The 15,440-nt window shown below is 46.8% G+C and overlaps 1 protein-coding gene across 4 annotated transcripts in view; it reads right to left on the reverse strand.

Moving 5' to 3' along the window:
* MORC2 (MORC family CW-type zinc finger 2) overlaps positions 1-15,440 on the reverse strand; it is a 107,461-nt gene that overhangs the window by 41,488 nt on the left and 50,533 nt on the right. For all 4 annotated transcript variants that reach the window (XM_050923703.1, XM_050923702.1, XM_050923704.1 and 1 more), the window contains 2 exons: positions 5,731-5,810; positions 868-950 (listed from right to left, as the gene is read on the reverse strand). In XM_050923703.1, the coding sequence (XP_050779660.1) occupies positions 868-950; positions 5,731-5,810 (163 nt within the window). The remainder of the gene's footprint in view (positions 1-867; positions 951-5,730; positions 5,811-15,440) is intronic.

The following is a 15,440-nucleotide window of genomic DNA, read 5'->3' on the forward strand; positions in this document are numbered from 1 at the left end:
TTATTTAACCACCTTCAGCAACATTACACAACAGATTAGAAGAGGAAACAAAGAATCCTGTATCCAACTGAAACAGTAGGGGGAATTTAGAAAGGCAAAATGGAATTTAGCTAACACTAATACGCCAACACAGTGCTGTGGATTAAGGAATTTCGTTTTACAGTACTTCTCATGAAAAATCAAAGCAACCTCTAGTAGTAGGTTGATGCATTTTTAATACTGAGTGCCACCTTACTGTTCGTCTGGTATTTCCTTGAAGCTCTCCCATCCAAGTACTGACTGGCCTAGCCTTGCTTAGCTTAGTTTTCAGAGCTGGCATGAGTGCGGCACAAGGTGCGGCTTCAGAGGAATACCGCTTATGAGAAAAGAACAAAAATTCTAGCTACGAAGTGGGGAAATTTAGGACCAAACTGCAAGCCCAACAGGAGAGTGGAAACCATAGAAACATCTGGAATTTTACCACTATTCAGGCTCTCTTTAGAGCAACGGCATTGAACAAAGCACCTTTACAATCAAGCTGACCAGCACCCTATACTGACACTCTGGCAGAGTCTCGCCTGTCCACTGCACATACATCCTGGGGTACTTCACACCATGCAGAAGCAATGCTCACATGGCTCCCTCAACTGAGTGGAAACAAGACACTGTCAAACCCTGCAAAATGTAGGCACATCTCTTGAGGAAAACAGACATTAAGGATGCCCGGGAAGACTGAGCAAAGAATCAACACAATAGCATCTCCAGCAGAAATGGCCACCTGTCCACACTGAAACACCGGTTAGTACTTGGTATTACGAACTCCACTTAGCTCAGGGAGGGGTGGCTCTGAACCCTCAGCAAACAGGCAGAGAAATGCAGACGTCTCACCCTGGAGTCTCGTGTGAGATCCCCGCCCAGGCGAAGTTCAAGTGCACGGGCTTTACTCTCTGCCTCTCGAGCCTTCTCCTCCGCTGGAAGATATACAAAGAAGTAATGTTAATACATAATACTCAAGAATATGCCACCAGCATGCATGGCACTTCCCAGAAATCTATATCCCAGAGAGCTTATAGTCTACATCTGACTAATAAAGGCAAGGGAGAGATGACAAGCTGACATAAGAAGGTACACAATAAAATCTTGGACATGAGAGGTCAGACTACCAAATGTGAGCCTAAGGTTGGGCAAATGAGGGGAAGCTAGTGCTCCAACTGAGGAGAGTGGAGAAAAGCCAGCCATCAGTGAGTCAGAAGGAGATCTCTAAGCAGACACAAGGGCGTTGTGGGCACTGGGGGTGAGGTCAAGAAGCAGAAAGAATAAAAGGCAAAACAGCACAAGTAGCAGTCAAAGGGAGCATCAAGGTGTGAAGGATGGGGGGGTGAGTAGGGAGAGAGAAGGGCTGAGAGGCAGAACTGTGCAATGCTGTGAAAGCAAAGACAGAGTTTAAACTTGATGTTGAAAGAGGCAAGAAGTTAGTGAAGGGACTTGAGTTGTGTGTGTGGGGAGGCATAGAATATTAGGGTTGCAAGGGACCTCAGAAGGTATCTAGTCCAACCCCCTGCTCAGTGCAGGACCAATCCCCAACTAAATCCCCAATGGCCCCCTCAAGAGTTGAACTCACAACCCTGGATTTAGCAGGCCAATGCTCAAACCACTGAGCTATCCCTCCCACCTATGGTTGGGTGGGAAAAGGTTACTGTAACAGTAATTTCTTAAAGAGACTGAAGAGGGGAGAATCCTGGAGGAATTAAGTGAATTTTGCCTGGAGAGGCTCACATTTGTGTTATGTACAACGCACAAGGAACCCAATATTATGAAGATTAATCTAAAATAGCAAGCCAAGCATATTTGTCCTTAATTGCCAGAGTCTTCATGCACACTCACATCTACATAAAAGCCCATTTGGTAGCTTGAGACACTCAATTGCGAGATGAGTGAAAGAGACAGGATGGTTCCTGACTCTAGCTGGTGGCATCAAAATTCAGACCACCCATTGGTCTATCTACGTGACACTCCAACCACATCCACAGCTGTCTCTATGCATACCTCAGTTAGAAAAATGAGAAGTTACTTACCTTGTACAATAGGAGGAGATCTTCAAGATGCGCTGTCCATATGCATATTCCACTAATGGATGCACATGCACTTCATGTGCTGCAGTTTGCAGTCTTTTGGCCAACAGTGTCTGTATGGTGCCAAAAGTCATCTCACGCTTCATGTCGAAGGGATTCAAGGGCAGAGCAAGCCAACTGCCACTCAGCTGCAGAATCCAGGTGTAAGGACTCTGAGGTAGAGTGAACGGAGGGCAGGCAGTTGAACATGCATACGAACAAAACATCCTGAAGAACTCAAATTATACAAGGTAAGTAACTTGTCATTCTCAGGTGCTTGCCCATATACACTTGCCACTAATGGTGACTTCCAAGCAGTGATCCTGTGCCACGGAGCTTGGAGTCTTCAATGAAACAAGAACTGCAGCACCACTTCACCAAAGGCAGTATCAGACCTGGAAGGATTCATCCCGTGCAGAATGTTTTGTGAATGTGTGAACCAACATCCAAGTTGCCCATGCAGATGTCAGAACACACACATTCTGTCCGTACCCTGAGTGTTTGTCATTGTGTCCCTGTCTTCAGGATATGGTATTGTAATACCCATTGTGGTTTTTCTCTGTTTTACATCCATAGGTTAAGGGGGTTTAAGGGCTCTGAGCTTCACGCTCTGGTAACTGTTAACAACCGAGTGTGTCCTGCTTATGTTGTTTATTGTCTGAAGGGGTCCTCGTTTAGTTTACTGACTAATGACATAATAAATATTTGTGTGTTGCATCTTATTCTGCCTCTGTCTTAATAAATCATCCGATGATAGATGCAGAAGAGGGTGGGAACTGCAGACAGCCCATCTTCTGATCTGTGTACACCATAGTTAAACTGTTTTGGGCTAACTCTACTGGCTCCAGATTGTGTTGGGCTGCCTAGAAGGACATTTCCCTCCCACCCACCCATTTTGATGAGTAGGTCTGTCTAGCAAAAAGTTTTATGTTTAGTCCGAGAATTTCCTGAACCTGCAGAGAGCAGTCTATCAGTAGTGCTCAACCAGCCAACATTCAAGGCATCAGGTGCAATGACTGCAGAACTGACCTTGCTTCTGAGACATTATGTCTGGGCAGAATGGGAGGTGTAAGTGAAGCCGCCTGGACATCTGCAATAGTCTGGTTAGTCAGTCAAACTGTCTCAGTCAGTTAGAGGTTATTGCGTAACAGAAGTTCATAGCCTTATCCAGTCAGACCTGTGGGGATCAAGGATATGAGTCCCTGAGCTCAACCAAAGAGAAAGGTATCTGGTAAAGACCCAGGGCTCAGACCCCTCCTGGAGCAGAAGTATGAGCATTTGGTGTTTTCCTCTGTGACAAAAACGTCTATTATGGGAGTCCCCACTGATGGAATACTGGCTCTAGGCCTGACTTCTTGAGCAGATTTGCAGTAACCAGCCATGAGTGGTTGCAGCAGAATTCTGCTAGGTCACTGCTGATCCCTGGAATATGTACAGCCAATGTGGCTTCCCTGTGTTCATGATAGCACATCCAAAGTCTGATGGCTTCCTAACAGAGAGGGGATGACCACTGGATAGGGACTGGATGACTCTGGAGCTCTTCTCCTCTGGGTCTGAAAAGACTTCCATGCATTGCTACAAGAGAAGGTGCTTCAACCTTGCATCTCACCGGTCCTTGCAGAGAACGATAAGCACACCAAACATATCTGTATATGAGACTCTCCTACACATCTGTATAAGAGACATCTACTGTGTTCATCTTTCAGAGGTATGAGTCCATCACGGATTGGATAGGGCTTGAAGCCTGCAGATTTTGAGACCACCATGTTAAGAAGCACTGTATGAGAGGGTCTAACCATCACTTCTCAGTCTAGATGAGTCAACATAGATCACAGTGGTCATGTCAAAGAATCAGAAGAGTTCTGTAGAAGATTTTTGAGACAATTTAGCCAAAACTAGGAATCATCGGGTTGGACACTCACTAGATTAAGACCTGCTGCCACAGGTGGTAAGAGGGAACTGAGGATGGGTCTTCGCCACCCCACCCTTTATGCACTTCCATGGGAGCATAAGGTGGTACAGGGCACCTACACAGCTCTGATGGACACTGCTAATCAAAAAAACCCTCATCTCACAAACATGGGCACTGCCAGTAGGATCTACACTGACACATACCTGAAGAACTCACTTTATTCATTTCTGTTAGTTTTCAAAGGAATCTTTGCATACATATAGAGAGGGGAGGTAAATGCTTCTCAACATAACATTATGAATTTGTTCAACTGACCAAACCTAAGGTCATCCTGTACTGTCAGATTCAAATGCAGATTCCTCCACTGGACATTTCACCTTCTTCATAGAGAGGAGCAAGAAATCTTTATTCTTATTTCTAGATTTGGTTTTGCTCTCCGTGAAGGAGGGAGAAGAGTGTATAGAACAGGGGTCCCCAACCTGGTGCCTGTGGTCACCATGGCGCCCGCCATGGCGTCTACGTATGCCCGGGTACTGGCCAGTGGACGAGCATCTGCCGAAATGCAGCTGACAAGCAGCGTCATCCAAAGGCATCGCCGCCAAAATACTGCTGATTTTCGATGGCATTTCAGCAGCGATGCCTCTGGATGACTCTGCTTGTCGGCGGTATTTTGGCAGGGATGCCTATTGACGTTGCCGCTTGTCGGCGGCATTTCAGCGGATGCTCGTCTACCGCCATAGTCTTCTGTGGCTTGTTGTCTGGTGCTCACCAGATGAAAAAGGATGGGGACCACTGGTATAGCATGACATGGTGGGGAGAACTAAGATGAGAGTCCCACTCTGTAAAGTAAGAATGGGACCCCTCTGCAGACACTTTCAGAGTAACTTCTAGAACCAGACTAGCTGAAACAATAAAAAGAAGTCTCCTTGTGAGTGACTGCTCCTTTAAGGTGGGGGACGTGAGGGAATAACAGAACCAAGAGGTTCCACGGTACTGAAAGAAGAGAGCAGCAGCATAGGGGAAACAAGGAGGAAGCTGCTACTTGGCTCCAAAAGGAGTAATGGAGGAGAGGGCAGAGATACATAAATGTTTGGCAATACAGAAAAGGGAGAGAAAACAAAAGATGGTGCCAGAGAAAATGAAAGAAGGATGAAAAGCAAACTAAAGTTCCAGTGGAAACATGATTGATTCATCGCCACCTCCATCTCCCCCTACTCTTAGACTTAGTGACTGATTGTCAGAGCCCCCTGCCCCACTCCCAATCTCTGCCAGATATGGGGGCACATTTACCCCTGTATGGAGACAAACTTCCTAGAAGGGAACAAAGTAATCAGCTCCAGGGAAAGGAGAAGCAAGTAAGGAAAACTAAGGTAATGATTTCTGTGTGGGCAGTTGGGGATAATGGTCCCTTGGGATAATACATGCACAGGTTAGACAATTAGTGTCAGAAAGAGAAGAATGTTTGTGTGCTTAAGGAAAGTGTTATTTTCTGGATCTCTGAGCTTCATATAGAATGCTCACAGAAGGAATCGTATGGGAAGCTAGTTCTGCGCAACAGAGGGAAAAGGCGAGGCTTATCCATATGACCATCAGACACATATAGGCAGGGCACCTGAGCAATCATGGCGTTCACCACAACTGTTGCCATTACAAGGCAAGTCAGAGGGGCAAGCCTGGCTTCACCATTCCTGCACTAATGCAGGACCCATGCACACACCCGGGACCCACCTATCCGAGCCATGTGCTCCGCTTTCTTCACCTCCTGCTCCGCACGGGTCTTGAAGCGGTTTGAAGTGTATTTATACATCCTGTGATGAACAGAATGTATTTATTAGTGATTCCATCAGCCAGCTCAGGCACAACTATACAAAGGCTGCATGTAGCAGGAATGGCAAAACAGTCCACAGATTATGCAATGTGCCAGAGGCCACCATCAGCCTTAATAACCATCTTGTCCAGAGACTAAAGGTCCCCACATTCCATTCTCCTCACCAAAAGGGAGACTCTTCATGCAGCCATTCCTTCACCCAACCCAGAGCCTCCTGACCAAGTTATGCTGATCTCTCAAGCAGTCCTCCCCCCAAAGTCTACATTGCATATGCTATCATATCATATATTTAAAGTAGAACTAGGCAAACGTTGTGAAGACGAAGGTTTGGGAACCTCAAACAAATTTCTGACCTGGCAAAAACAGAATTTGTGAGCATCATTTCTTGTCATTTAAATCCATCTCATTTGGGCACAGGACTGGGAAAAGGGTTCTATTCTTAGCTCTCCCACCAAGTCACGTTATGAGCTGCAAAAATCTCTTAGGAATCCATTTTCAAAATTAGTCACGGATTTTTGGCTTTTAACTTGATACCCCTTGGGTCTGGTTTTTAAGAGGTGCACAGAACCCACAACTCCAAAGCCCATGGGAACTAGGGTTTCTCAGATGGCACCAAGATCACCTTATTCTTAGCCCTGGTCTACACTGGAGGGGGAGGGGTGGAAATCGGTCTAAGTTACGCAATTTCAGCTACATGAATAACTTACCGCTGTGAGTCGACTGCTGCCGCTCCCCCATCAACTCTGCCTGTGCCTCTTGCGGTGCTGGAGTACAGGAGTCGATGGGAGAGCGCTTGGGGGTCAATTTATCGCATCTAGACTAGACTAGACGTGATAAATCGATCCCCGCTGGATCGATCGCTGCCCGCCGATCCAGCGGGTAGTGTAGACATACCTTTAGAAGCCTCCAACAACAGGGATTCCAGAACCTCCCTTGGAAGCCTATTACAGTGCTTAACTATCCTTATAGTTACAAAGTTTTCCATAATATCTAACTTAAATCTCCCTTGCTGCAGATTAAGTCAACTATTTCTTGTCCATTCTTCAGTGGACAGAGAATTGATCATTGTCCTCTTTATAACAGACCATAATATATCTGAAGATTTATCAGGTCCTCCCTCAGTCTTCTTCTTTCAAGACTAAACATGACCTATGAGGAAAGATTATTTTAAAAAATGGGCAAGTTTTGCAAGCCTTTTATCATTTTTGCTGCTGTCCGCTGGACTCTCTTCAATTTGTCCACGACTTTCCTGAAGTATGGTGTCCAGAACTGGACACAATACTCCAGCTGAGACCTCACCAGGGTCAAGTAGAGTAGAACAATTACCTCCCATGTCTTATATATGATACTCCTGTTAATATACCCCAGAAGGACACGAGCCTTTTTCGCAATTGCATCACATTGTTGGCTCGTATTCAATTTGTCATCTACTGTAGCCCCCAGATCCTTTTCATTGTTCCCCATGTTGTATTTGTGCATCTGATTTTTTCTTCCTAACTGCAGTACTTTGCACTTCACTGAATTTCATCTTGTGGCATTCACCATCAATGTCATTTTGAATTCTAATCATGCCCTTCCAACTGCAAGCAATCCCTCCCAGCTTGGTGTCATCTGTAAATTTTATAAAAACAAACACTCTCCACTCTATTATCTAAACCATTAATGAAAATATTGAATAGTACTGAACTCAGAACAGATTCCTGTGAAATCCCACTAGATATATCCCCCCATTTTGACAGTGAACCATTGATAACTACGGAGTACAATCTTTCAACAGTTTTACGCCCACCTTATAGCAAGTTTATGTAGACATTATTTCCCTAGTTTCCTTATGAGAATCAAGTATCAGAGGGGTAGCCGTGTTAGTCTGGATCTGTAAAAGCAGCAAAGAGTCCTGTGGCACTTTATAGACTAACAGACGTATTGGAGCATGAGCTTTCGTGGGTGAATACCCACTCTGTCGGATGCATGTCACTTATGAGAATGTCACTTAGAAGTGTATGACAAGTTTTATTAAAATCAAGATATATCACATCAACAGCTTTCTCCCCAGCCAACAGGCCAGTAACCCTGTCTAAGAAGGAAGTTAAACTGGTTGGGCATGATTTCTTCTTTGCCAAATCTGAACCAGTTATTTCTTTATAACCCTATTTTCATCTAGGTGCTTACAAAATGATTGGTCTTATAATTTGTTTCATAATCTTTCCAGGTATCAAAGTTAGGCTGTCTGGTCTAGAATTCCCCAGGTCCTTTTTATTCCCCCTTCTAAAGGCAGGGTGTTCATGTATCCTTCTCCAGCCATCTGAGACCTCATCCATCCTCCATGAGTTCTCAGAGATAACTGCTGACAGTTTTGAGATTGCTTCAGCTGGTTCCTTAAGTGTCCCAGATGTGTATTCCACTTGTGTGTGTGTGTGTGCCCAACGTGTTGGAACATTTTGTATAGCCATACCCATAGAGGGATGGCACTCAAGCGTCGGGGCTGTGGCTCTTCCCCTGGCTATATCAGGCAGTGCCACCCCAACCCCCATCAGTTTCTTTGCACCGAAAGTCTGATGCAGAGGGGATGGAGGGTGGGTTGTGGAATACATGCCTGCATTACTTCTCAAAGAGCCACAATGACAGTAAGTAACCATTTCTTCTTCTTTGCAGACATGTATACCACTTAGATGACTCACAAGCAGTACCCCAATCTGGAGGCAGGGCTTGGAGTCTGCTGGAATAAGGATCACAGGACCACCCCTCTGAGGCCTGTGCCCACTCTGGACGATGCAGTAATAACACAGTGGTCCGTAAACATATATGAGGCCAGCCTCCAAATGTCCGGTAGGGAAATGTCATTGAGGAATGCTATCAACGTCGCTTGCGCCCTCATGGAGTGAGCTCATATCCTCTGAGTAGGCATAGCCAAAGCTATTTCATACACAGTCTTGATATAAGATCAGTCTAGAGATGGTCTGAGCAGAGACCGCTTGTCCCTTCATGCAGTTCGCATAGGAGACAAAACAGGCAAGGTAAAGCACGAAATGGTTTAAGTCCTATCTAGATAAAATGCCTGACATCCAAGTTATGGAGACGCCATTCTTAAGGGGAAGAGGACCCGTGTTTTTCCCGAAGTAGCAAATTCATCTGAATCAGGGAGTGTAACTGAGATGCCACCTTGAACAAAAACTTTGGGTGCAGTCGAAGTGTCACTTTGTCCTTGGAGAACTGAGTGTAAGCCGGCTTTGCCATGAGGGCTTGCAACTCACACACCCTTCTTGTGCATCTGATAGCTATCAGGGACACAGTTTTCTGAGACAGAAGGAGCAGTGGACAGAACTTAAAAGGCTTGAATGACAGGCCCATGATAGCAGCCACAACCATATTTAGGTCCAAAGGGGCACTGGTTTTCGGACCGGAGAACGAAAGTGGAGAAACCCTTTCTGAAATTCGTCACCATGGCATTGGAAAAAATTGATTACTCTTGAATGGGGGATGAAACGATACTGCTGCAAAACACACTCTTAGCGAACTGACCACAAGGCCCAATTTCTGAAGATGTAACAGAATGTTGCAGTGAAATTGACAAGACAGCCAACAGCTAATGTAAGTAAATCAGCACCTACACTGCATGGCCCTAAGTGCACCAACATAAGCCCTATGTCTCTGGTGGAGGTGGAGTTATGAGGCTCGTGTAATAGGGCACTTACATCAGCGGAAGCAAGTCTCGAGCGTAGACACTGACATAATTAGGTTGATGTAAGCTGCCTTATATCGGCTTAACTGTGCAGTGTAGACCAGCCCTTTGTTTTCCTTTGTTGCAAACAGGCTGATGGTGCGGACACCCCCATGTGGCAAAGATGACCTGGAGGACACGCTCCTTCAGAAATCACTTGTGGTTCAGAGAGAAGACCCTGCTGAGATGGCCTGTGGGATGATTTTGCACTGTTGACTGCTACCAGAGTGATGTCTTCTTCGATGCAAAATTGCCACAGATTGATCACGTCCACACAGAGTAACCTGGAATGTGCTCCCCCTTGTCTGCTCACATAGTACATCATAGCGGTAATATGCAAACCACTGAGTGTCTTATGTGGTCCCCGAAGGCACAACATACATTGTGGATGGCCCAAAGTTCTAACACATTGATATGGAGCGAGGCTTCCTGTTCTGACTAGAGAATCCTGTGGCACCTTATAGACTAACAGACGTTTTGGAGCATGAGCTTTCGTGGGTGAATACCCACTTCGTCAGATGCGTGCATCTGACGAAGTGGGTATTCACCCACGAAAGCTCATGCTCCAAAACGTCTGTTAGTCTATAAGGTGCCACAGGATTCTTTGCTGCTTTTACAGATCCAGACTAACACGGCTACCCCTCTGATACTTGTTCTGACTAGATGTTCTGCAACCTTAAAGAGTCCAGATGTGCCCCCCACCCCCTACCCAGAAAGGAAGTGTCAGGTGGAGAGGGCCAAGCGAAGGGGACTCCTTGGCACACATTGTTGGGGACTCTCACCAAGGCAAAGAATCTAGGACTGGTGGACGCAGGTGAACCAAACTGTGCAGAGAATGCAGGGCAGAGGGGTAGACTGTCCTGAACCACATCGCCAGGTTGCGCCTTCTCCCTCTTCAGAACTGGACCACTTGTGTGCAAGTGGACATGCAACCCAATAGGCTCAGACACATGGGGACTGTCATGGAGGGCTGAGACTGCAGACTGAGGAAGAACCATTGCACTGCCTGGAAGCAGTCGGTCAGCAGGAAAGCCTCAACCTCGTGGAATTTAACAGGGCTCCAATGAACTCGATTTTTTAAGTGGGAGCTGAACAGGAGAACTATATACTGAAAGTGGCATTCTCCTGCCACAAAAACAAAAACTTTCTATGGCTCAAGAGAATTGCCATATGAAAGTAGGTCCAGAGCAGCAAACCAATCATTCTGAAACTGCACGGGGAAGATCACTGATAGAGTGATCTTGTGGAATTTCACATACTTGATAGATTTGCTGAGGCTGCGAAGATCAAGAATGGGTCTCCTCCCTCCCTTGGATTTCAGTATCAGGGAGCACCAGGAGTAAAAGCTGTGGCCAGAGTGTTCTGGCGGAACTTCCTCCACCGCTCCCAAAATCAGAGAGCTGACCTGCTCAATGAGAGTTTTGTGAGAGGGGTCCCTGAAGAGGGACGGGGAGGGCTGTGGAAAGGAACTGGATTATGTAGCCCAATATGACAGTGTCTAGGAACCAGCTATCACAAGTAATCGAGTCCCAAGCACTGTATAAGTGGGCCAGCCTGTCCCCAAAGGGATGGAGAAACAGAGAGGGTAGGGTAATGACTGGACCAGTGCTCTGCACTCAAGAGTCAAAATGGATACTCAGCCAGCGCCGGGGGGGGGAGAAGCATGGAGTGCCCTAAGCCTGAGCCTGACTGCATCCTCTTTTGGGATCTATCCCCTTTCTAGGGTATTCCCATTGTTTCGAGGGAAAGGATTGCACAAAGGAATGCTGTGGGCAATACTATTGCTCTACCCTATAGTGGTGGACAGCACATACAGCACATACACTCCCAAGGATCGCACAGTAGCCCAGGAATCCTTAAAGCAGTGCAAAAAAAAAGGCATGCCTGGGAATAAGACTCGGCTGTCAAAGGGCAAGTCCTCAATGGCTTTCTAGATATCCAAAGCAATCCCTGAGTTCTGCAACCAGGAAGCCATCCTCAGTTTCTGCCGAGGCCCTGACCTTGGCTGAGGAGTCCACAACATTGAGGGTGGACTGCAGGGGCATTTTGGCTATCAAGCAGTCTTCCACAACAAATACTAGAAACTCCTCATGTGAGGCCTTGAGCAACTGGTGATTGAATTTAGACATGGTTGACAAATTGAGGAAATCATATTTGGACAGTAAAGCTTGTTGATTTGTGATTCTCATCTGTAGGGATGGTGAGGTATAAATCTTCCTGCCTAGAAGAACCAATCACTTGGAGTCTCTGTCCTTGAGGATAAACTGGAACCTACCCTGCTGGAACCTCTTACCACCACCATCACCAGCACCAGGGAATTCAGGGCCCGATGGGAATAAAACCCCTCAAATCCTTGCATGGGAACAAAATACAAAATAGCAGTTTTCCATGCATTTATGTCACTAGTGGTACTGAGAACAGTGGTGTACTCCACAGGGCTTTCGCCAGCTCAAGGAGCACATCACTGTTCGGGAGGGCCAGTCTCCCAGGAATGGCGGGCTGTAAAATGTCCACCAGTTTGGTGTTTTCTCTTGGAGAAACTCCTGATGCCCAGGGATCCAACAGCATACTGTAAAAGATCCTAATACACCTTGAAGTCTTCTGGAATAGAAGGGGCGGATGAACAAGGAAGTATGGCATCATCTGGTGACAAGGATGAGGGGCTTGGCTGAGCCAAAACCAGCTCTCGCTCCCATGAAGACGTACCTGGGAGGACTCTGGCGGCTCAGCAAAGGGAAAGATCATTGATGTCTGGGTTTACGGCTAATCCAGGTGACTTCAGCTTTGAACAGGATGAAGAGCAGGATCTCTGAGAGCAAGGACCATCCTACTGAGTCCAAGGAGGCCACTGATATGGGTAGGGCATTGGTGGCCAGTAGTGGCCAGGACATGGACCACTGTCTCAGCCACAGGGCATATGACAACTCTGGGCGCCATATTAATCCACTAGCGGTCCCTGGAGTTCATTGGGTAATGCGGCGTGAGAGGATGACGACTCCAACTTGGAATCAGAGACCCAGGAGGAGCGACGCCTAAGGCATCGACAGGCGTTCTGATTCATCCATCGCCCAGAATGAGGTGTGGATTGGTGTCCCTGATGAAGGCAGTACTATTAGCACCAACCATGACAGGCAGCAGCACTCTCTGAACCCAAGGGTGATCTTCGGCCCGAGTAGGGCCTCAGTACCGAATCAGGCTGCATAGACTGTTCAATCAGGTGCTGCTTGAGACAAAGGTCCCTCGTCACCTGAGTCCACTTCTTGAACAACCTACAGAACAACCAATGCTTTTTAAGGTGGGTCTCACCAAGACAAAACAGGCACAGCGTGTGGGGGTCACTGTTGGGGATTACCCCTCCACAGGAGGGACCACAATGAGGGCATCAATGGGGAACACTATCTACTAACTATACAATAAACTAAATGCAAAGTTGTGCGACTACAACCATACAAAGCTCTGATTCCAACTACAGGTGGTGAGAAGGAACTGAGAGGGGTCAGGGTGGTGCCACCTCATATAGCCAGGGAGGGGCCACAGTCATGAGCATCACTCCTCAATAGTCACTGCTACACAAAACCCTCAAGCTCCAGCGTGCTGGGCATGCACACATCTGAGCTGAATAAACACATCTATGCGAAAAACTGCCAGCTCTACAGAACTCCTTTATCCCTTAGATTTTCTTTCCATGGATCTTACCTATCAGTTCTGAGTTCCTGAGGCCTGGTCTACACTACGCGTTTAAACTGATTTTAGCAGCATTAAACCGATTTAACGCTGTACCCGTCCACACTACGAGGCCCTTTATATCGATATAAAGGGCTCTTTTAATCGGTTTCTGTACTCCTCCCTGACGAGAGGAGTAGCACTAAAATCGGTATTACCATATCAGATTAGGGTTAGTGTGGCCGCAAATCGACGGTATTGGCCTCCGGGCGGTATCCCACAGTGCACCACTGTGACCGCTCTGGAAAGCAATCTCAACTCAGATGCAGTTGCCAGGTAAACAGGAAAAGCCCTGCGAAATTTTGATTTTCATTTCCTGTTTGCCCAGCGTGGAGCTCTGATCAGCACGGGTAGCAATGCAGTCCCAAATCCAAAAAGAGCTCCAGCACGGACCGTACGGGAGATACTGAATCGGATCACTGTATGGGGAAACAAATCTGTTCTATCGGAGCTTCGTTACAGAAGACGAAATGCCAAAGCGTTTGAAAAAAAAATCTACAGGCTACACAGTGCTGCGTGACAAGCGTAACAGGAAGCCAGAGACTCAAATGGACGCTCATGGAGGGAGGGAGTGGGTACTGAGGACTAAGCTATCTCATAGTCCCCAGCAGTCTCCGAAAAGTATTTGCATTCTTCGCTGAGCTCCCAATGCCTGTAGGTTCAAACACATTGTCTGGCATGGTTCAGGGAATAGCTCGTCAATTTACTCCCCCCTTGACATGAAAGAAAAGAGAAAGAAATCGTTTCTTGAATTCTTTCAATGTCACCCTATGTCTACTCAATGCTGCTGGTAGATGCGATGCTACAGCAGTGAAAAGCAGTATCCACTCCTCTCCCCTCCCTGGTGGCAGATGGTACATGCTTGATAACTGCTGAATACCCCGGCTGGCCTCAGGGGCGCCTGGGTAAAAATAGGAATGATTCCTGGTCATTCCCAGTAGATGGTACAGAACGGCTGGTAACCGTCTTCATCATAGCCACTGGGGGCTAAGCTCCATCAGCCCCCTTCCTTTCTGGTGTAAAGAAAAGTTTCTGTACTGCCTGGACTATCATAGCAGCGGGATGCTGGGCTCCTCTCCCCTGCACTGCTTAATGTCCTGTCTGGACTGTCATAGCACGGGGAGGCTGCCTCCTCCTCATTTTATCTCACTAACCAGTCACTGTTTCTTATTCCTGCACTCTTTATAACTTCATGACACAAATGGGGGGGACACTGCCACGGTAGCCCAGGAAGGTTGGGGGAGGAGGGAAGCAACGGGTGGGGTTGTTGCAGGGGCACCCCCCGTGAATGGCATGTAGCTCATCATTTCTGCAGGATCTGACACTGAGCAGCTGTGCTCTCTGATACACTGCTTCTCTAGTACACTTGCCCCAAATTCTAGGCAGGACTGACTCTATTTTTAGAAACCATAAAGGAGGGATTGACTCGGGGAATCATTCCCAGTTTTGCTTTTGTGCCCCCGGCAGATCTCAGCCAGGGGCACCCATGGTAGCAGCAGACAGCACAGAAGGACATATAACCATCATCTCATTGCCAAATTACACTGGCGGCAGACAGTACAGAACAACTGGTAACCATCTCTGCTATCATGCAAAAGCAAATGAATGCTGCTGTGTAGCGCTGGAGTATCGCCTCTGTCTGCGGCATTCAGTACACATACGGTGACTGTAAAAAAAAGGCTGAACGGGCTCCATGGTTGCTGTGCTATGGCATCTGCCAGGACAATCCAGGGAAAAAGGGCACAAAACGATTGTCTGACATTGCTTTCCCGGAGGAAGGAAAGAGTGATGACATTTACCCAGAACCACCCGTGACAATGATTTTTGCCCCATCAGCCACTGGGCTCTCAACCCAGAATTCTAAAGGGGCAGGGGAGACTGCGGGAACTATGGGATAGCTATGGAATAGCTACCCACAGTGCAATGCTCCAGAAATCGATGCTAGCCTCAGACCATGGACACACACCACCGAATTAATGTGCTTAGTGTGGCCGCGTGCACTTGACTTTATACAATCTGTTTTATAAAACTGGTTTATGTAAAATCGGAATTATCCCGTAGTGTAGATGTACCCTTAGAGTCTGCTTTTTTGAAGTCCTTATTCTGCTTCTCTCACTCCTTCCCCTTTCCTTAGAATTATGAAATCTATAATTTCACGATTATTTTCAC

Source organism: Gopherus flavomarginatus, chromosome 15, assembly GCF_025201925.1.
Source record: "Gopherus flavomarginatus isolate rGopFla2 chromosome 15, rGopFla2.mat.asm, whole genome shotgun sequence".
NCBI lineage: Eukaryota > Metazoa > Chordata > Testudines > Testudinidae > Gopherus > Gopherus flavomarginatus.